The 23,881-nt window shown below is 42.6% G+C and overlaps 1 protein-coding gene and 1 long non-coding RNA gene across 2 annotated transcripts; one reads left to right on the top strand and one right to left on the bottom strand.

Annotated features, from left to right (window-relative positions):
* Nucleotides 1-297: 297 nt before the first annotated feature.
* On the bottom strand, nucleotides 298-2,276 carry foxe1 (forkhead box E1). The gene has a single exon (XM_010888383.4). It carries the CDS (start codon nucleotides 1,886-1,888, stop codon nucleotides 761-763), a length of 1,128 nt encoding a protein of 375 aa, XP_010886685.2. The 5' UTR covers nucleotides 1,889-2,276; the 3' UTR covers nucleotides 298-760.
* Nucleotides 2,277-3,424: 1,148 nt separating this feature from the next.
* Nucleotides 3,425-8,877, top strand: LOC105020977. The gene is made up of 3 exons (XR_828785.4): nucleotides 3,425-3,717; nucleotides 5,988-6,069; nucleotides 6,590-8,877. It is a non-coding gene; the product is annotated as an uncharacterized LOC105020977 (long non-coding RNA).
* Nucleotides 8,878-23,881: the final 15,004 nt, after the last annotated feature.

Genomic DNA, 23,881 nt, shown 5'->3' with positions numbered 1-23,881 from the left:
ATATTTTCACAGAGCTCCTTGGTGTTTCAATTTGTTTTCATTTGTTTCACTTTTAATTGCAACTATGATTGTGTCCAATTCAATAGTTTGGATTTCTACCATTTAATGTGTTGCTTTTTTAAAAATCTTTCACAATTTACACTAAAATGTGTATGTTATTAAATGTAAAATGGACATTATATTTTTGAATACATCAAACTATGATTCTTAACATAAAGAAATCTGCACAACACAATTCTAAATGTTTTTCAATAAATCTTTATCAAATTCTCAAAATGATACAATAATTTACACGGTTTAAATTCCATTACAAATGTATTTGGGAAATATCATAAAACAAATACCCTGAACACATTTGCGAAACAGTAAAAATAACTGCAAAATCTCATTCACGCTTTGAGGTGTACTCAATGAAGCTATAAAGTCCAGAAACCAATGTTAATCATTACATTCAAATCTCAACTGTATACAAAACATGGTGCATCTTAATATGGATAAAAACATTTACATTTAACAATGTATCATACTCATTTTCAGTCCATAGCATATTTGTCACAGTCACTGAATAAATTCATTTTAATATCTCAAAACATGCACAGTTTTTAATGTCGAAACTAAACACCAAAATGTAAAAAAAGTGTCTTTTTCGTTTTCAATCATGCCTTCACCGTAACACCAGTGTCTTTCACATAGCCGAGAACTGAAATGGAAAATGTTATACCCTGTCTGCATAGTGTTTCAGAGACATTCTGTAGTTCCCTTACATCGCAGACACAAACCTTTCCATGCTCCCTGAATATGATGGATGTCTAAGGTAGGCCCCAGTACTTGTGATAGTGGGACCCGCACCATTATATTGGCCGAATGAGCCCAACTGTCCTGGGGACACTCGCCCATAAGGCTCCACAGAGTCTGCGACCATGGGGGCCGAGGAATGGCAGTGGAGTCGCCCTGTGCCCCCATACCCTGGCCTGGTCTCTTGGCTGTAGGGGCCCTGGGCCTGGTGGTGGTGGTGGTGGTGGTGGTGGTGAGGGTGCTGATGATGTCCATTGGGCCCTGAGTAGGGGAACCCCATATGGGCCGAGGAGCGGGACAGTGCGGCCCCACCGCACGACTGGGCCTGCAAGACCGGGGGCCCAAGGTCGCAGGGGCTCGGGCCCCCCTCTGGACTGAAGCTCCGGCTGGGCTGCGGCATCAGCTCGGGTCCTTGGCCCCCGGACGGGTGCCCTATGATGGTGTTGATGCTGAACATGCGGGGGTGGGCCTGGCTGTGAGGGCCAAAGCCAGGAGGCGACGAGGAAGGGTAGTAGGGTGACGGTAGCTGGTTGTGCTGGCTGTATGGGGAGTTCGCCGGGACGTTGGAGCCGTAGACTGAGCTGGCGTAGGCCGAGCGGGCGATCTGGACAGGCGAGAAGACGGGGGTCTCGTGCACGAACGACGTGTACGTGCTGAAGTCGCAGCGCTTGAACCTCTTCCTCCGCCTGAGGAAGCTGCCGCTCTCGAACATGTCCTCAGCGTTGGGGTCCAGGGCCCAGTAGTTGCCCTTGCCCGGCCTCCCCGGCTCCCTGGGGATCTTGATGAAGCAGTCATTCAGGGTCAGGTTGTGACGGATGGAGTTCTGCCACTTTTTGGAGTTGTCTCGGTAGAAGGGGAAGCGCTCGGTGATGAACTTGTAGATGCCGCCCAGGGTCAGTTTGCGGTCGGCCGAGTTGGCGATGGCCATGGAGATCAGGGCGATGTAGCTGTAGGGCGGCTTTCCTCTCTGGAGAGGTCTCTTCCTGCGACGTCCCCGGGAAGGTTCGTCTGTGCCCGTCGTCGTCGGAGGAGGGTTGGGAGCCAGCAGTGAGACCTCGGAAAGGGACTCTTTCTCCACTTTGACCACTGGCATGGTTGAGTGCAGTTTTGTAAATGCACGGGGAAAATGACAGAGCAGACAGACTTGGTAGGTTATCGTTCTAAGGTCTGTGTTTTTCCAAAGCTTGTCATCGAGTGACCCCAACGCAGTATGTCAACGAAAAGAACAGCGGCAGACTCGGAGAGAGGAGGGAAACGAGTTAACGAGGAAAGGAATGCTATTCTCGACAGGTTGCAACATTCGTTCTTCAAAAACTCACAGCACTCAAAAAGTCAGTCCTCCAGTTCCAAAGTCAGCAGCTACTCAAATGTGGAAGGTTCGCGGTTCCCCCGTAAGTCCGGGACAGCCTCGTTGAGCAGCGATAATAAAATACATTGACTGTAAACACGCTCTTTCAGGTGTGTCTGGGTGTAAGAGTGACAGTGTTACCTGAGGTCTCGATAACCTCCTCTGCAGTGCGCTTGAGCCACACCCCACTCTAGAACTAACATACCTCATCAAAATGAATAAGGGTTTTTTGTTAGCGTTGTAGATGTATTTAATCCCACTGTCTGTTTTTTTAAGTGCGTGTTTAGCACACTTGTCTTAATGCTGTTGTTATTGGAAGTACAGCAGCACTGACACTTTGCTGACATGTATTTATCAATTGATTGTAAGCTGTTTTAATTCTACTTTGCAGGGAAAAGATAATTAAGATTTATTTTTTGGAAACATTTGATGATACAGTGTTGGCCAAATAACTTTTTTTTCCCATTTTAAAATGGATTTTAATGCGTGACTGACACTTTCCATAGAAAGTTTTATGGATTTTCTGGCAAAATAGTATTATATTACACATATATAAAACAAAATCCAAAAACACTGATTCTATTTTTTACTTAATAATTTAGCCAGGTGTCAGTAAAATTGTTCATCTCAGTATTTTCCTATGATTATCTGAATTGTGCTATTCAGTCACAAGAGACCAATGAATAAAAAAACTGTCTATCCTCTTAAGCATTCGAATGAGGCTAAAATCATACCGCAACTTCATTTTCAAAGATCTAAAACAGGTCTTTGTTGTTTTGTCATTTCAAATTAAAAGGTCTCCTTAGTGTCTTTAGTGGTAATTTAACATAGGGATTGTTGATCTTCTGCATTTCCTTGTTGACTTTGACCCAGTGGTTAACTGGGCCCAGCTGTGTTAAGAGATGTAAATGTCATCCAGACAGAACCTGCCCTGTGTTTTTAGGCATGCAAAGCAAGGCCAGGTGGCACACTCCTGGACACCACCTAAGAATAAGTTAGAAGTGTATTTATTATTTTGACTATTGTGATACCGTGCGTCAATACACGCGTGCTTATTACATCGGTTTATTACGAAAAAAGTATCCATCGGACCAGCACTGACAACAGCACCTCACCCACTCCCCTCGACCTCTCCCGTGGCGTAAGCCTCCCATTCCACTCCAGAGTGCAACGGGTTAACTAACTCAATCTCTTAAGCAAACAGAACGGGGGTGGGGTGGGGTGGGGGGGGGGGTACGCCGCGCTCTCCCAGCACTCAACACTAGCAGAGTTAGGCGGAGTGCTAGCGTCAGACCCACAGAGGCGGAGGGAGGGGAGCTTTTTTCCTAGACAACAGCCGATGAAAGGTCCTACCTCCCGGGACCGGGACTGGGGCAATGGGTCCCCTGGCCTGAAGGCTCAGGACGGCTATAGGGCCTTGTGTTGGAGGTGTCACCACCACTGAGGTGGATTCGCCCTGGGTTCCTGCTGGTGAGATCCCCCCACACCTGTCATCTCCAGGTAATCCCTAGTGCTCCGAGGAGTCCTGGAGGATCTCAGAATGGGCCCCTCGGTGGCCCTGTGTCAGCGTCTTGGTGAGTCTTGTGCGATAACGGACGCGCAAACTAAGCTGGGTCCAGTCGGGGTTGATATGTAGAAGCGATTCTCAAAAGCAACGTCAGTTGAACAACAGGTGTTTTATTTGGGTGACGCCTTCTCAGAGCCTGTGGGTCCAAAATAGGCCAGCTGGTGTCATAAATATTCCATGATCATCATCCATCCAACACCCCGGAGTTGTCATTGTCTTCGACAACAGAGAGAAAAGCCCTCCACGCTTACTGATTGTCTAAGGGAGGTAGTGAGTGGTGAAACAGTGCCCCCCCCCACAGGGTACTCTATTGAAATCTGTATGTAAAACGGGTGTGTGGGTGTTTATGGTCCATGCAAAGCCAGCTGACACCCCTGTCTAAATTCCAAGCTCCCGAGGGTAAGGAGATTGTGACATGCAAATATGCCACCTAGTTCTTGGGTGCTGGGCTGTTTGGCTCAGTCGCTTGCATTCATAGATAAGAAGGGAACAATGAGATTTAGGGGCACATTTTGGGGGGGTTTTGTTAGTTTTTGAGATAGCATTTTTTAAATATCCAAATTATTTCTGTACTAAGCATAATGGCCTGTTGTAATGAACTTTTAACATCTGAAAAATCTATTTAAAGAAAGCTGACAACATGGGTTTACCCAGAGCATCTAATCGTTTTATGTTTAGCAGAAAGATTTGATAGTGGGTTAATTTAAATATTTATTTTACTTTTTTGAGAATTATATTTATTTATAGAGAATTTGGTCAATATGAAAAAAACACATAATGAGAAGTAGTCACACTGAACAGTAGGTCATTTATTGTTCAATTATCAAAAAGGTCATTTATCAAACATTTGAATGGCTATAAAGGCACCAAAATGTCTAGCTTGAAGTTACTCTGGAAAACACGTGGGTAACACATGAGTAAGGGGCACTAGACAAAAGCAATTTTCCTTAACACCCAAGCTTGTGATATCTTTAAGACTAGCCAGTCTTGAGTGCATGTTCAATAACCGCTGGTTCTCCAATTTATCTTTGAGGTAAAGTTAAGGCTGTGTTGTTGAGTTACCGACTTAATTTATCTGATTACATTTCTTTTGCCATCAATTCTATAAAAAAAAATACCCCATAATGACAAAGCAAAAATACATTTTCGAAATTTGTGCCAATTTATATATATATATATATATATATATATATATATATATATATATATATATATATATATATATATATATATATATATATATATATATATATATATATATATATATATAAAAGAATATCTCTAAATAAGTATTCCCATGCTTTATTCAGTACTTTGTAGAAGCACGTTTGGCAGTGACCAAAGCTTTGAGACGTCTTGGATATGTCTGCACCAGCTTTGAGTCTTCTTATGTATTCCTCAAACAGCTTAGCATATATATATTTTTTCCATTCTTGTAGATCGTCTTAAGCACTGTCATATTGGATGGGTAGTCAGTAAACAGCAATCTTCAGGTCTCCCCACAGTTATTAAATCTGGTTCAAATCCGGGCATTTGCTGGGCCCCTCAAGGAAATTCACAGAGTTGTCCTGAAGCCACTCCAGTGTTATCTTGGCTGTGTGCTTCAGGTTGTCATGCCGACAGATGAATCTTCACCCCAGTCTGAGTTCCTGTGTCCCCTGGATCATTCTTCCCTCAATCCTGACCAGTCTCCCAATCCCTGGCACTGAGATGGATCCACTATAGCATGAAAACAGAAACATCTAATGCACCTAAGTAGGGTTAGGGTTAGACAATTATTTTGATAGTATGTTATTTATAAAGACACACTCTTGTCTTTACACGGTCCCAAACATTACAGTACATGTTAGGGCAAAATCCAATGGAACAACCAAGACGCTTTCTGGAGCCGACATTCAAACTAAGTTACCTGACAACAGGGGCCTTGGTAGGTGACCGATAATCTAGAATCCAAAACCTACAGTTTTTCAGGGCTTTTACCGTTTTTTACCATGACAATCATACTGTTTTCCTAGTATTGAGATTTTGCCTTTCTGACAAGCTTTATACACAAATGTCTTCCAGTCATCTGCACATTCTTACATTCTATGTAGGATTATTACTGTACTGTAAATAGTTAATGTTATGTTTTATGTAGGCCTGTTTCTGTAAATGGTTAATGTTATGTTCTGCTAGGCCTGTTACTGTAAATGGTTAATGTTATGTTCTACGTAGGCCTGTTACTGTAAATGGTTAATGTTATGTTCTTGTGGTTAATCTTATACCCACTGATGACAGGTGAGCTACTCTATATCTGCATTGGTGCTCACCCTTTTCCACTGAGTCTGCACCTCGTGCGATGTGGTCGAGAACAATATGGGTGAGTGACTAATAATTCAAACATTCCCTGTGGGGAGTAGATCACACAGTCATATTTTTCATAGTTAATGAATGCCTGATTCCTTGGCACCCAGGCACAACTGCCAAGTTGTTTACACATTTAATATTTGATTAACATCTTGTTTTATTTAATTGATGGTGATTAAAAGTAATGGTTGACATTTTTGAGGAAAGGGAAAAATTTGACATAGTTGTAAACACTGCTAGGCCTACACCTGAACACTGAGGCCTGAGATAGTCATGGCTTTATGAATCAAGGTAATTGTAAGGGGATGCTGAATTTTACAGCAGTTGTCTATTGCTCTATTTAAATGGAGGAAAGCCTCCTTTTCTTTTTAGGGGACTTAAGTCCTTTACTACAGAAATATGACTTTGTATGATAAGCTTTGTTGATTTTACCATTTGAGTAAGAAGGATGCAAATTGGCAAAAACAAAAGGCCGAAAAGCATGAACGCAGAGTTTGAAACGTCTTCCTCTTATTGCTTCTGAAATGCTTCAGCTTGGCATGAGTGGACAAGACGTGGACCCCACACTGAAGGACCCTGTAGTCACGGATCGACGAAGCTCAGAGAGTCCCAGGCCGCCGTCTGTCTGCCAATCTGAGCCCAGCTACGCATCACTGCCGCACAGAGAGGCAAATGACCACCGTCTTGTTGTGGAATCAGTGCGGCTGTGCCGCGTCTCTGCAACTAGCCAACGCAAATGAAGGGCCCACGATGCCTTGTCTTTAGTAGCACGCCGGCTGACGGACGAGAAACGGCTCCCTACAAACAAAGAGAAACAAATTCTGGCATTTGAATTGCAGAGCTCGACTTTAACCATTCACTGTCCGGTCGTGCACAGGTGAGTTATCAGTTAAGGGGTTGGGAACAATTCCTATAGCGTCTGTGACGGGGGCGAGGGCCTCTTGAGTCAGGCCTTAGGGGATTTAGGGGTCCCTGAGAGTGGCAAGAGTACTCGTGTGATTGCTGTGTGGAATTTTCCGAAATAAATCACACACGGGCAGCCAAGAACAGATGAGCCTATGAGTGCTTTGAGTGTTTTTGGTTTGTTTAAAAACCCTGCGTATCCCTTTGATCAAGTACCATCTGAGCTGATATTCACTGTAGACACTGTAACTCGGCACTATCACTGTTTGTGCTCAGTATGTATCTTTTATTGGATCCGTTTTCTTCCCCTGTGTGTGCTCTTCATATTGGGTTATCACATTACGTGGTGTACAGTATGTGGTGTTCTGCCTGGTGTGAGCTTGCGTGTGTGCTTGCGTGTGCGTTTGCGTGTGTGTTTGCATGCTGACAGGCGGTGCACATGGGAGCAGTGCAGTCTTGTTTGCATTGCAGCTGGATGGGAGCCTGGTCTGGATGCAAAGTCCAGTGGACGGTTGACTGGCTCCCAGCCTGGCCCGGTTTACATAACTGAAGAACTGTGCGTCCCAGAACCCGCCGCCGCCGCCGCCGCCGCCGCCGCCGCCGCCGCCGTTAATTCACCGACCGGGAGAGTTTTCCTGGGATGGAAAAATATAGAGATGGACAATTATCAAAACGGCTATGTTAGAATTTATTACCAAGAATCACTTGGATGTTCTGATCACACTGAGATAACAATCTGTCTCTTTCTGCTTAGCTGGAGGCTTTAAATATCTGCTTCAACCTGTCAACACCTAATATAAAACTAAACAAAAACGTATCATTAATCTTGATTCAGAATTCCAACTTATCTCTGTCGTAACTATATATAATTTTCTTTGCTGTTTTTATGCTTTGTGGATAGACAGTGGATAAAGAATGGTTTTGCTGAAGTAGCCCATAATTTGTACAGGACATGTGCCCCTAAGACACCATCCTGGACAGCTGGACCACCCTAGGCCGAGGCAATAATGATTTCTGTCACATATTTGTTTTATTGAACATGAAAACAAGAAATACAGGAATTTTAGTCAAAATGTTATTTGTTTTGATTTGTGGTTAAACAACAGAAGAAAAAAACTAATGCGATATTCTTTAAGAAAAAAAGACAGAACAGAAGAGGGGGTTCAATTACTCTCTTAACCCAGAAACACAAACAAGGGTTTTCTAGCTATCGTAGCTGGAATGACATTTGTACATACGGTATCTTCGGAAAGTATCCAGACGCCTTCACATATTCAAAATGTTTTATGTTAGACTTAATATATAATTGATCTCATGTAAATAAGTATCCAGACCCTTTGCCATGACACACCAAATTGAGGGAAATATCTCATGTACATGGTACCACACCTTCCATACATTTAGGATATATTCATTTATTTTAGGATAGATTTGAAATATAAACATTTCCTATGACACTCCAAAAAATTTAATATCTCATGAACATAAGTAGTCCGTGCCTTTCACATGACACTCCAAATTGAGCTCAGATGTATGCTGTGTCCTTTGATCATCCTTGAGATGTCTTTAGAATTTGATCGGAGTCCCCCTGTGGGGGACATCATTTAGAAAGGCACATGCATGTCCTCCCTTGACAGTACATTTCAAAGCAAAAAACAAGCTGTGAGGTCCGAGGAGCTCTCCCTAGACATCTGAGATGGTTGTGTCGAGGCATACTGTAGGTTAGAAAACTATTGCTGAATCATTTAAGGTTCCCAGGAGCACAGTGGGCTCCATGATTGTGAAATGAAAGGACTGGCCAAATCCTGCTGCTTAAAGCAGGTAGGGGCATACCCAAGACGACTATGCTGTTATCACTGCCAAAGGCGCTTCTACAAAGAACTGAACCAAGGGTCTGAATACTTAATCAATCAATCAATCAAATGTATTTATAAAGCCCTTTTTACATCAACAGATGTCACAAAGTGCTTTTACAAAACATCTGGTCTTAAACCCCAAGGAGCTAACAACAGTAGTGTTGAATTTCAGTGACTAAGAAAAAACTCCCTAAGAATGCCAACATTTTGGATGAAACCTAGAGAGGACCCAGGCTCAGAGGGGTGACCCACCCTCTTCTGGCATATTAAGATTACAATATTAATAATTAATAAATGAATACTAGTGTATGTGAGATATTTAGGTTTTTTATTTTCAATAAATTGGTACAGATTTCGAAAAACCTGTTTGCTTTGTCCTTATGGGGTGTTGTGGGTAGAATGTTGGCAAAGTTTATTTTTAATAAATTATGAATTAAGTCTAAAAAGTCTTAAATGTGGAGGAAGTTTTGTTTTGCCCTGATCTAGTATCTCTCGCACATGATTAGGCAAGGTGCTTGTTGTCTATTCGTCATTATTTATTTTGCAACACACATACAAGCTGTCATGTACGATAAATGTGTGGTCTTTCTGTAACCAGACCTTCCATCTTGACTATACCTTAATTGCTGGTTCTGGAGTAGTTAGTAGGCTAACTGATCATTAATTAGTGGTGAATAAGTCAAACAAAGAAATGGCTGTGTTGTGGGAAGTTTTATAAAACTAAGGTAGATACATTATTTCTTCTGACGGTTTTTTCCGTTGGGCGTATCTCATTGACACCATCCCAGCTGTCCAAAAACATCTGTGTTTAAATCCCCAAAGGCCCAGGTCTGGTGAGGTCCCTGCTAGACTACTTAGCTGTTTACTCTGTCTTCCGTGTTCCAGGACCTCCTGACTTACCAATTAAGCACTGAAGATAGGGGAGATGATCTCAGTACCAATAGAAAAGGGGTTTCAATCCTCACTCCCCGTCCTTAGCCAGCTGGATGAAATAAGAGCATTGTCCAGGCAAAACATGATGGCACGGATGTTTGCTACCCAACAGTTAAATATAAAAATTTGAGGCGAGCCAGACCTCCCTCTACATTGATTTTACAGTGGTGTCTTTCACCAATCCTATGCGTTTTATTATAGATTAATGGGTTGATGATTGAGTTCAGTTGCTTAAATGTAAATATAATGGATATTCAGGAAAAAGTTAAGTAATTGCTGGAGGAAACCATTGCACTTGCATTCATTCTTGTCAGCAGTTCTCAAAAATGGTATGATAATGGAAGTTTTGCTTCGAGTATTTGTACATCATTTCAATCCCCAAGTAGGCAACATGTTCTGGGGAGGTGAATGTAGGAGAAAGTCATCTGCGAGTTTTCCTTGCTTTTCTCTTTTCAGTCTCCCTCACTCTCTTTTTCTATCAATCCTGCTGTCAGATATACAATAAGTTAAACACTGACCCAATACAGACAATTAAATGTAACTATCCTATGGCGTAGCTGAAAATGATGTCCGTGCCTGATTGCAGATGTCAGTCCATGAATCACCCATGGCATGGCTTTGTTTTCCTTCATGTGGGTCAACAAACTGTTAACGCCTCAGCCTGTCAATGCAACGTGTTGGGGCTCCTAGACCCACGTCAGCGCCCCCCCCGCTCTGCCTTCACCAGAATGGAAGCCCGGTTGCACAACACAGACCCGCGCAAATGTTTAGCGTGTGGAAAGCTGTAATGATCTCTTTATTTTGTTATAGTCCATTAGGCCCCATTAATCTCTCATATATCTACATTGTCTTGGGTTCTGACAGGCACAACTAATGGGGGGAGTGGGGAGGGAGAAGAAGGCTGGTTGTGTGCTGCAGGCTTGTGGCATTGTCTTGGCACTTCCCTTCTGTAGAGGTACATTTACGTTGGGAGGAGCGATGACAAGTTAGCACTTTATTAAAGACGGCTCATCAAACACCTGAAATGATATGTTTGATTCATTTTCCAAATGTTACCAAACAAATGCCTCCACTGCGTTGAGTGTTGCAACTCTCCAGTCGTGTTCATTTACAGATTCGTCTGTCAGTTCTTGACATGCTCTTCACCCCCTAATCAAATTCCTGCAATTTGTAAGCAGGAAGACAGGTATTCACCGGTTCCCATTTAGGTCCGTGAGAGCGGTGCTGTTTTCACAGCTGAAAAATTATGACAGCTCTTCGAAGCTTGACATACGGGGAAAGAACTCTTGTCACACTGATTTGACATTGAAGTTGTTTAATTATTTGATATCACAACGTCTTTTTGTAATAGGACCTTCTGCAAGTACTGTTTATTAAAACATATAGGCACATATTCTCATTGGGTGTAATTAATTTGGCTATTCAATTATTTGCATTATCACCTTTGTTTAATAGACCTTTCTTCATGTATAAAAACAAATTGCTTTCATGATAAATGCAACAATCAATCCACATTGTATATTTTAAACTAATGCAAATTCTCAGGCACAGTAAATCACCCAGTTCTTAAGTTAAAGACAAAGCAGTAGAAGAGATACCAAATGTCCATGCAAAGTCACTTCCCGGGTATAGTTCATCCTGCTCTCACAAATGAATTTTCTCACACTTGATTTTTTTTGTTTTAGCGGAGCAGGGATTCAACCCAGGCTCCCTTACACTTGAGTTAGATTTCTGTTGTTGTCAATCTAATTACATCAGATGCTTTCTCACAGCCAGACATGTGTTTTTTGTAGCAACGCAGTTGACAAGATACGCTGCCAAGGTATTTACCATGGCTTTCGAGGTTTGTTCCTAGAGATCAACATTTGTAGGGTTATGTCTGGTGCATCTTAACGCTGATTTCAGAGTTCACTCTAGCCTGAGGTCGCATTAAGTAATTTACTTTGCTGATAAAACATGGTAATAATCTCATTCATGGTCAGGCGTCAAATCCCATTGTTGGCATTCTGCTCATTGAAAAGCATGTTAGGACTCCTGAACCGTGTGTACAGTGTAGATGGATTATAAACAGGAAAGAGCATACAGGTAAAACAACAAACACGGGTATAAAATACATGTGTAAATAGTGAAAACAAAGGGGGGGGGGGGGGGTGCCACACAATATATTTCCTGTATGAATCAATTCACGCATTTCAAAATTACAAATACATAAATCAGGAAATGTTTATATTTCAAATCTATCCTAAAATGGGAGGTGGGGTAGCACAGCAGACTGTGCCTGACTTGTCTGGGCGATTGGCGTGATCAAACAGGATACACTGCAATGCAGGCAACAGTTGCAAAAGGCGTGTGTGTGTGTGTGTGTGTGTGTGTGAGCGTGCACGTGTTTGTGTCTTGTGTCATTCATCATTAGCCAAAAGTCAGTCTCACATTTCTCTGCATTTTGGTTTGCCAGTGAGAGCTGGCTCTGGTCAATAACTCTGTATGGTGGACAGTTTTTGAAGGGAAAGGTTTAAAAAATAAAACGCCCCGGTATGTCCTTTCTTTCCAGTGCCACCTGCATGTCGCTGTGGGATTTGTATCTACTCAATCACTGACACTTGTGGATTACCTGTACTTGAGGCAAAAAGCCAACACAAGCCACATCTTGTATGCAGGTATTCAAGCACATTTTTTTCCCCTCACTGTGGGAAGGTTGCCACTAGAGATAACTGCTTGTAGTGTAACACAGCTAATTACGGTGTGATTTGCATTCCATGTCTTTTCAGTGTGTCTTCATCTAAAAACACAGATGTAAGTAACGTTGATATGTAGATAAATAACTGTCATGTCGACATCATGTGCAGCGACAAACGTGTAGTTCCCTCAGTCGCTCTGTAGGCTATATGTATCATACCTTTCTAAAGGTTGGCGGTACCTTAGGCTGGTGTCTGCCAAGGAAATCCGCACCAGAGGGTGAAAAGGTGAGTATTTTTCTAAGAAACACACACACACACCGACACACAGTAGACCAGAGTAGGAAGTGACCAAACAATGTTGATAATCTCCCTCAGCAGAGTGAATGTCTTCCCCATTTATCCCCTTTTATTTTCTCACAGCTCTTTGTGTGGTTCTCTGTGGCAGACTTATGGACTTTTTTAGTTTGTTCTGTTTTTGAAGGTCTTCATGCCAACTTGGGGAAGTTATTATAAAATCTATTTTACCAAGCTACTAATTGCTTGAAGCTTGAAGTTACCCTTAGAAAAACGATTGTTCACTTAACTAAAGTTACTTTAGTGATGAAATCTAATGGAAATACCATGAACTGCAGAGAATACTGAAGATAATTTTGCGATCATATATTGAGTGTTATTTTGACAGATATGCAGGGACCACAGGGAGCAAAAATATTTTCACTTGCTTCTATACACACAAACGGATTTCTATAACTTATCTGCTTAAAGTGTGATATTAAACCTAAACCGAATCTAAACCTGGGGACCTCAGGAATCTCCCCAAAGGAAGCCTAGGCGTAGTTCAGGGACATTACACAGGTCCTCAGGATTAAGGTAGAGTAGAAGATACCACAAACATAATCCATTGACCACTGTTCTATCAAAAATTGAATGACATGAAGATCAAATACAACAAGACTAAGGGGAACCTATTCTGTATGACAACATACCCCTTTTAGGAGTTGACCCTTGACCTAGGAATTACTCACCTCTAGCTTTGCATGTGGCTTGGCTAAGGTGTTGTGGTGTTTTGGTTGATTGGGGACTTGAGGTAAGGACTCTCTCGACCGGCTTTATTTGACTAACCTGACAGCTGTAAAGCAACTCGGCCTTTCTTTGGGTTCCAGTGTTAGTGTGGCGCATGTGGAACCAGCGATACAGTGTGTATGACTCAAGAGTTGTGTATGTTTGTTTCAACGTAGCGGCCATGCGTAGACGGAGCTTTCACAACAGCACAATGCTTCTCAATGGGTGTGACTACCCACGGTATGACAGCAAAACAATGATCGCCAAAAAAAGACTGGTTCCACTTGCTCTCGGGGAGATGTCCTTGTACTTATTCACTGGATGTGACATTTTGCAGGGGCTGCTTGTAGCTTGACAGATTATCTGACAATGACAATGATTTAGTTTTAAACACTGACGCACACAGGAAATAACATTTTTTTCTGTATAAAAAGTTTTACCATTTCACCTGATCAGGTAATCTTGGAAAAATATAACCTTTGAAATTATCTGAATTTTTTTTTGAAGACTAATTATGAACAAATAAAACAATTGTCCTGCTTGTGTAAATAGAGCGTATCTGAATGTTGCAATCTGGCCTAAACTCGTTAGTCAAGCAAAATGAATTATGGGAAGGGATCTGTCTGTCCATTGCGTGGTAGTTAAATACAGACATAAAGGTTAGTGGAAAGTGGTCACCAAGCAATGTTGTTTTGCGGGCTACACAGGTATACCCATTATTTTTTCAGTAGGCATTGCGTGTACTCCATTCCCCAAGATATCTATACAATTTTTTGTTGTATACGTAGCGTAAAACAAAACACTAAGTGTGCAGACAAATGTATTCGCTGTCTCTAAACGCATGACGATGATTATATTTGATTTGATATGCAGGTGTATTTTTGTTATTGCTTTACACCTGCCCTCAGTTCAAAGCTCGGCAACCCCACCCCCTAAATCAGTTCCACTTGCATTCTATTGAGAAAGCCATCTCTGCAGAGATCCATTTAACGTTTTATCCAGTACCTTTAACAACCACTCATGTCCCAGGGAAGTCAGTTAGAGTTTGCGCGCAGACCTTGCGTGTAGAACATGGATGCTATTTAACTTTAGCCGTAAGATCTTGACTTGTAGTATTGACTAGTTCAATTCCAATACCTACTTATTTATGTATCTAGTTAGCCTTAATTTACAAACAGTGCAACAAGCAGCTCACGAGTTAGGTTGCCAGCAAATGCTATTATCAAGCAAGCCACGCTGTAAGTCCTTAGTAATATATTGTTGGATTCTTAGATAAATGCCAGTGGGCCTTTATCTCATTATTTAATTATGTATTTTGCAGCCATTGCAGGAAGGCCAAATGTTACCAATCACAAGTAGGAGGAAGGTGGTCCTAGACTTTACTTCTAGGACCACCCCCGGGTCTGGAGGCAGGGGACCTCGGAGGGATTTGAGGGACAGAATGGATGGACGCTGAGGTGAGCGATCAAAGCGATGTTATTAACTGTGCGGTTCGAATCCTGAATGCAGATTGTCGGTTAGCTGTGGTGTATGAGACCTTACACCACGGGTATAACATCACTTTCTACTGCTTCAATTGTGTTGGTAAATTGGCTTATAGTAGAAATAAGGCAGATTGACATTACACCACGGCCGCCATGCGTCCTGCCTATGAACAGCTCCAGCTGTGGTTTATTGGCCATATATCCCGTCCCCTCATACTTTGTGTACAAACTGAATAGCCTTCTAAACCCCTTTAGTATTTAAACCTGTTTGGTGCTCTGTTTCACAGCATGTATATAGTCTTAACTACTGGCATACAATAGTAATTCAGTCCACTGTTTGTATCACATTCCAAAATACAGAACTTAGAATGTGCTGTTCAATATTTGAACTACAATGTATCTGAACTACTGTTGATAAGGAATGTCCACTGTGGCTATCTGATTGTCTCCTCTGTGGTCAAATGTGCAAAATACACAAGTCAAAGTGTAGAATTGACAGTGGTTTTACATTTTCATTTGCCCTAGGGGAGGAAACCCAGGTGACCACCTACTTGGCATCTCCCCCAATTGTGTGACTGACTTTTGTCCTTGTTATGACTATTATGTGTTGTCGTTTTAAACCAGCTTGGTGCAATGTGGTAGGGATATTGGCAAACGTAATTCACAAGAAATGGCAGGGGGGGTTTGTGGTTCTGGCGAAATTAGAGTATTCCCAGTTCTCAAGCACTGTAGCCAGTTATGGAAGAGGGATATGTTTGCTGTGTGGGTGGTAAGAGGTGCGTACAGGGACAGTTGATATCGAGGCGCGTGTCCTTTGAAGCCCATCCAGTGCTTTTTCTGGTTCTTCTCAGGCTGTTTTGGTGGGTAAACATGTGTAACAAAGTGGATTTGGTTTCTCTTGCTTGACTGAGTCAAGGCTGTCTATACTGAAAATCCTTAACGCAAACAGAGCTGGGGTATGAAGTGTCCTTGTTAATGCTGCAGGCTTTCATCTGGCATTATTTTATATGATAGATAAATTGGAAAAATGCCCCGAGTGGGCGGCAAGAACAAAGCTCAAAATCTTTAGAATCCATTAGGTGAGTGTCAACTCCACATCCAATCCGTGTAATATAGACTCCACACAGGTCCGATTTGATTGGTTAAATGTAAGTTACTCCCACCCATGCTCCTGATCCATTTCCCCCGATTCATTGCTGGGGCCATGCCATGTGGACCAGTGCTTATTGTCCGTGTCGGATACACAAGTCCGTTCTACCTTGCGTTCGTCTGTGTGTTAATGCTCCAGATGACTGCTGCCGTGGCTTCCAGTGGTAAATTGACTGACCACTGATGTGACTACTTAGCACGCTAAACACAGCTCGGAAAATGCCTGACACGTCAAAATGGTTAATGTGTGTGTGTGTGTGTGTGTGTGCGTGCGCGCCACTGATTGTATTTGAATTCGCTTATGGATTTGCACACCAAATGCTTTCCCATTGAAATACTTTGCATGTCCTGTGGCCCATCCTTAACCCAGCACCACTTGTGAGGATAGCTCTGAATGGCTCCAAAAGGCCTTTTTTGCATCACCTTTTTAAAAACCATTAACAGACCAAATTTGTCAAGTGACAAAAATCCTTCAATTCACGAATCTGCTGGTTAGAAATGTTATGTAAAAAAACAGCAGTAGGACAGTCCCCCGAGGGTCACAGCCCAACCCCCCCTCCCCCGGTAGATTCCTGTTTAAGCCTGACTGATAGACGGCGTTGCAGGGAGATGGGACAGGTTAGGATCCGGAGGAGACAGTGGCTGCACACACCCTGCACCCATGTGATTAACACACACGCACACACACACACACACACCCCCACCCCCCTCCTCCCCGGGCCTCGTTGCCGTCTGACTCGTCTTACCGCTTCGTTTGTCATCTCCAATCACTGGCTGTGTGAGCCTTAGCTGATAGACAGGGCATTAGCCCAGGTGTTGAGAGCCAGGCTTTCCATGCTGAATGGTGGAAGTATGTACCAACGCTGGGAAGAAAACATGTAACGACACACACCTCCACACTCCCTCTCTGACAGCCGCCTCTGCGAGGACGAGTCTCCCTGTATCTGCCCCCCCCCCCTCCTCCTCCTCCTACGCACTCCCTCTCTGACAGCCGCCTCTGAGAGGAAGTTTCTGTTTCCACACCCCCCCCCTCCCCCATTCTGTCAGTCTCATCCCCCGTTTGCTTTCTTGGGTCTCCTCCCTCCAAATATTACTTGGCGTAAGAAGAGAATGACCTTTTACTAGTGCCTGTTTGCTTTTGTGATTGTATCTGTGGTGTGTTTGTATATGTGGTGTGTGTGTGTGTGTACAATGTGTGTGTGTATATATGTATATTTATATTATATTATATATATAATATATGTATGTTTGGTTTTTGAATGTATTTTTGTGGGATGTGTCTGGTTGACATATGTCTGGTTGACAAATAAGCCTGAAAAGAGTTTAAAATATATATATTTTTTACATCAAATATTTGGCATTAATATTTTTGTTATGTAATACCATCTCTTAGATTTCCAAAAATATGTGGTCTTTAGGATTTTGTTTTGGAAGCTGGCTTGATTCACCAATTTGTTGTATTAGTATCTAAAATTGTCATATGGTGTGATATGAATGTTATTGTATATAAAATGAAAATGAAACTCACTTGATCATAATTCTTTATCATTATGATCTTTTGATCCAGCATTTCCTGTTGAAAATTAATTACATTCTGTATTATTTTTCTTAATCGTCACACAGCGTCAGAGATCTGTTCTCAATCTTTCAATATATTTTAGATTAATTCCGACAAACCCTGTTATAAATTTATAAAAATGCTTGTGTCTCTTGCTGATAATATTTTACATGTGTCCCATTGAGAATGTTATGATTTGTCACTAACAAAGCCTTACACATCGTGTAATCAGCCAAGAAGTGTGAATGTCTCTTACTGACTGACTGACTGACTGACTGAGTGCCTGACTGACTACACATTGTTGAATGGCGTAATCGTTACGCCACGGACAAAACAAATTAGGCATGTTCAGGATAGACTAAAACTTTGCTGGCTACAAGCTTCTGTTGCTACATTATAGTTAGCCTAAAGTACAACTGTTTACGGTTATATTGCAATGGACGAACTGCACCGACGAGGAACCTTTGGCTCTCGATTTAGATTCACATAGCGTAGTGGTTGGCTTTTCAACTTTGTTTTCTAAAGAAACGAACAAGCCATGGAGTGATTGGAGTCATTGTTTTCATGATAGGTACTGTATAGCTTTTAGCTAACCATCTACAGTAATCTCTTTCAAATATAATGTGTTGAATATAGTGTAGCAATCCTGTTACACCTGTTGTTGGTTTGAATGTTAGTTAATGTAGGGAACTAGTTTTGAGAACCGTGGAGTTTCGACTAATTGGTTTGTCAATGCAGATGTAAATAGACACCATATACACTCACCTAAAGGATTATTAGAAACACCTGTTCAATTTCTCATTGAACAGGTGTGGGGGATGTTTTCTCGGCCCACTTTAGGCCCCTTAGTGCCAATTGGGCATCGTTTAAATGCCACGGCCTACCTGAGCATTGTTTCTGACCATGTCCATCCCTTTATGACCACCATGTACCCATCCTCTGATGGCTACTTCCAGCAGGATAATGCACCATGTCACAAAGCTCGAATCATTTCAAATTGGTTTCTTGAACATGACAATGAGTTCACTGTACTGAAATGGCCTCCACAGTCACCAGATCTCAACCCAATAGAGCATCTTTGGGATGTGGTGGAACGGGAGCTTCGTGCCCTGGATGTGCATCCCACAAATCTCCATCAACTGCAAGATGCCATCCTATCAATATGGGCCAACATTTCTAAAGAATTCTTTCAGCACCTTGAATCAATGCCACGTAGAATTAAGGCAGTTCTGAAGGCGAAAGGGGGTCAAACACAGTATTAGTATGGTGTTCCTAATAATCCTAAGTGAGTGTACACACAAATCATGTGCAACAACACTCACTGTTTAAATAACGTAGTGGTTAAAGTTAGTCTGCCACATAGGATACTGTGGATTGAATCCAGCCAGGGCAACAGCATTCATCCCTTCTAATCGCAGGCCGGAAGAACTCGGCATGTCTGGTTCCTTTTGTTGTTTGTTCCCAATTCTGAATGTCACACCAAATGATATAGTGTCACACCATAGGATGAACCACACCACACTCCAATTTGTCAATGCGAAATCTTGTATTATATGCATTTAACATTTAAACAAAAACTGTTTATGAACAATCGCACAAAGGTGTGAGACATTGTGCCACTAAACACTGTATAGCACTTGGTCATCGGACACGGGACTAGTGAAGCACCATGTTTCTAGTGAGGAACACACTAATGAAGAATCGTATCACAAGTAATTGTTTACAGTGAAGTCTGTTGAATATGAAATACTGGTATTGATTGCTCATAACTAAATCAGTCATATAAACAAGGATATGTTAGTAATGATTAAGTGTGACAAATGGTGTAGGTACAGTCTTCTTCAATGGCCGCTAAGGTAAAATATTAGGCTGCTTTGACTGTGAGAGGTCAGGTAAGAGAAGAAAAGTAATAACACTCGGATGTAGCTAGGGCGTTCAAGGCCGGCCTGGTTATAAAACTAGGCTTCAGCCTAGTTCAATTGTTATGTCTCTAACAGCTTTGCACGTCTGGCATTTTTGCCCCATTCTTCGTTGTGACAATTTTCTACTCCTTCCTCATAATCTCAATTGGATTGTGGTCTGGGCTTTGACTGGGAAATTCACTTATCCCGAAGCCTCTTGAGTCTTGGCTGTGTGGTTTGGGTTGCTGTCTTGGTTAAGGATGAATCTTCACCCCAGTCTGAGGTCCTGTGTCTTCTGGATCAGGTTTTTTTGCTCTGTTTGTCCTTCCCTCAAACCTGACCAGTCTCCCAGTCCCTGCTGCTGAGAAGCATCCCCATAGCATGATGTTAGGATTGTGCCAACCATAGCGCTTAAAATGAGCTCTATTTTGGGCTCATCAGACCAAGTATAATTTTTCCCACTTGGATTAAGTCTCCCATTTGTAGTTCGGTAACATCTAACCTCAAATTTTGGCCTGAGTTTGCCAAAAGGCGTTTGATTTAAGTTGTTTTCTTCTTGCCACTGTCCCATGAAGGGCACTTTTGTAAGGCACCAGGGCTGTTGTTGGAGTGTGCACAGTGTATCCCAAGCCAGTCGTGGAAGACTTTACTCATATAGAGTTGCCATAAGCCTCTTCGTGGCCTCCCTGACTAGGGCAGCTCTCGTCCAGAAACTCAGTTTTTGAGGGCACCGTGTCGTAGCGATATATTTCCATTTCTGAATATTGGGCTAGCAACGCAATCAAGTTTGGAGAAGTCCAAGGGGGTGAGTACTTTGGAGCGGTACTGTGTGTGTGATGTGTGAATGTCCGTATGTGTTTGATGAGTGCTTGTGGGAATGTTTTGACATGTCTGCCGTTGGTTTGGAGTGCAGACTTGTGGACTGTTGTATGTGATGCCAAATATAATTTTGTTCTAGGGCCGACACCATGCCGAAATGAGGTTGCCATAGGTGGCAAACATCTTGTCTCTTAAACGTCTAATGTGATGTTTTTATTATTTAAGTGATGTCAGTTTTGGCAAATTACGGAATGGGCTGTTAATTCTGAATCAGGTTACCAGTTTTGTTTTCACTAAATGCCTGGCAACCTCTTGTTCTGTTGTTTTATAGCCATTGCGAAACAAGTCACAATATGTTATTCTAACTTCTACTGTTGATATAACTTTCATTTAACATAACTCTACATTTATATATCAAAATGTCTCTTATGCATGAGGGATCATAGCCAGCACACTAATCTGTGTGATTTAGCAATTAAGTTCAACTGTTATAAAGACAACAGATTATAAAGGGTCTGTGGTTAGTTGTCAGTTTGAGCTTACATTTACAAAAAGACCGACATTCCTTATCCATCAAGGGATATTAATTCTCCATGGTCTGACTTTTCTATGGTCTTTAACAAAATTAGTGTTATTTGAACGAGTGAGTGGCCTGCAAACATTTAATGAGGCTCTTGTGGAAGACGAACGTCTCGACCTGATGAAAACCATTCAGCAGTTAGGACTTGTTGTCTGCCATTTAAAAACCCGCGAGTTGACACATCACATCTCTCTGGTCGCGGTTTTCAACAGCAGCCCTTGTTGCGTGTCGTCACTGTCCACTGGAGAGCTGCGTTCATGGAGACAAACGGCAGAAGGGGCCGGTGGCTTGGAACGCGAGCCGAGCTGTCTCCGTGGTGATTGGTCGGAGAGGGGGCCTGGGCCACCCACCTGGACTAGGACTAGTGGGCCTGTGGAATGCTTTTTACTGGATTGCCTGTCTGTCTGTGCCCCCCCCCCCTCTACCCCCAGTCTCCTCACATCTCCTCCTGTGGCCTGCACACAGCTGGGACGGTGTTGGCGAGGGTTAGTGACTCCGCTACCTGGAGGACCGAAACGATGTGTGTTTGTGTGTTGGATGGCTCATTGCAAGGTTGTTAGGGAGTTCGCTTAGGGTGTGAGCCTATGACCCAACTCCTAAACGATCAACCTACCACCAGGTTAAACTATGTCCAGCCACTCTCTCGTCCCGGGGGTCTGGTGAGGTGCACACTCTTTCCATGGCCACCAGAGGGAGACATTACCCTTGTCCATTCATGTTTTGGGAGAACTGAAATTAAGTAAGATTAACGAAATGCTTACTATTAACAGTAGTGATATTCTTTAGGATTATCTCTAGACGACTGGACCCTGGGTGGGTCAAAGTTAAATGACTGGACAGCGTTCTGAACGGTAGCAAAGTGTACAAACACCGCAGCAAATCCTCTTCCTGGATCCAAACCTTTAGACAAACAGATAACAGGATACTTGTTGACGTTCCTGCTTGTTTAAGTCCACACTCCAATAGGACAACAGGGTTGGTTAAGCGGTTGCCCAGACCAATGCCAGGTCAAACAATGGGGCCACAGCCTTTGTCTATATTTGCTGTAAGCAGCTCTGTGTGTGAGTGAACGAGCACCTGGGAGAGGACTGTGTGTGTGCGTATTTGGGTGTGACAGTGGTGCTTCAGTGACACTGAAAGGCTTCAGTGGAATGACTCAGGATACAGTAGAATAAATCTTCTGTTTGGGTGGATCTGTGTCAAGAGCGCGCACGCGTGCGTGTGTGTGTGTGTGTGTGTGTTTCGCAAGTTGGCGTTTGTGTACGGGTTAATATGTGTATAGCGTGTGTTTGGGGATCGAGAGAGGGTGTTTGCTTGAGTGACATTGAAAGCTCAGCTGGAAACCCAAAGAGGGAGAGGTTGGCAAACTGGTACAAGGCTGTGTATAGGGACCATAGCAATTCCACACGCTACTACGGCAACTGTCGATCATGACCCCCCCCCCCCCCCGGGGAATCTCTGTGTGTTGTCTGTGAGGGTTTGTGAGCCTTAGGGGACGATGTCAGAAGAATCTGAATGAAACGTACATTGCTTGCATTAGGGATCAGTTTATTCAAGGGTAGATTTACAGGTTTTTCCTACAAGTCAGTTGGGGGATTCGAACCAGCTACCCTTCGGTTACTTGCCCACTGCTTGAACCGCTAGGCTTTTGGTTGCCACAGGGCATATGGTTCTGTTCACAATTCCGAAATGGTTTTGTCAACACAGCTGTCAGTGCTCCTGAAAACCACAACAGAATAGAGCCAAATGGGAAATTAATCAAAAATGTTGAAGTGAACCCTGACCTTTCTCTGTCCATTAGTAACTGAAATTGTCCAACATTAAACGCACTGCCTAGGAATATTTGTCTGATGTAATTTTCTTACTCCAATAAGCAATTACACAGTATTTATATTTTATTTACCTTTATGTATACAGAAAACTTAACTGAGTTCCAGGTCTTTTACAGCTGAGCCTTGTATTACCAAAATTATTTACAAAATGGAAATGTTAAAATGCTCACAAGAAAATTTACAATTAAAAAGTTCTGAATATGCCACAGTGTCTCCAGGGCTAGCCAGTCTTAGGAGAGTGCTTTTCCAACTCATTTTCAGTAAGATGCTTAGGAAGTTTGTGTGTATATTCTGAGTCATTGCCATTATGCTCAGTGGGCCCTACCAAGCCATGAATCCTATCCTCCTTTCCTTGCCTTAGCAACAGCTCTGGGTTGAAGAGCACTGGAGATGTCTTCAGACCTTTCATCCATACAGAAACTTGTATCCTTGCTTCTGGACCCTCCATGTCAGCTCGCCCGACAAGTTTTCATTTTAAGTCTGCAGACTGTGATGGCCATTGTAAAAGTTTGATGTAAGGTCAGTAAACCTTTTTTATATGGATTTGCAGGTATCCATTGGCTTGTTGTGCTGCCGGACATTTGAATGATGATCCAGTTTTATCTACATAGTCTGTATCTACAGATATTTTTACAAGGTTCCCAGGGCCTTTGGATGTAAATCTGTTCCACAACATGACAGATCAACCACCATAATACACAGTGAGGAATAGGTTCCTTTCTGCATGACCATGGCTCTTTTCACTCTAAACCCACCTTTGGAGATTTCTGCCAAAAAGCAAAATTTTTGTCTCATCACACCATAGAACCTGGTTCCCTTCAAAGTTTCAATTACTTTGAATAAACTCTAGGTGCTTACGGCTGTAGTTTGGTGACAGCAGAGTCTTCCTTCTGGGAAACGTTCCAAATAACTTGTTGGCATGGAAGCGGCATCTAAAGTTTCGGAGACTTGGTCTCGGTTGCACCAGCTAGTGGTACTGTGCGTCTGACATAGAATGCACTTGTTGAATCAGCTGGACTTAAGCCCTTAATTGGCTATGCCTGGTCAGAGATTCTGCTTCTAGAAGCTTG

This window comes from Esox lucius, chromosome 25, assembly GCF_011004845.1.
Source record: "Esox lucius isolate fEsoLuc1 chromosome 25, fEsoLuc1.pri, whole genome shotgun sequence".
Taxonomy (NCBI): Eukaryota; Metazoa; Chordata; class Actinopteri; order Esociformes; family Esocidae; genus Esox; species Esox lucius.
The sequence above is the reverse complement of the archived record's forward strand: the minus strand, read 5'-3'. Positions and strand labels throughout refer to the sequence as shown.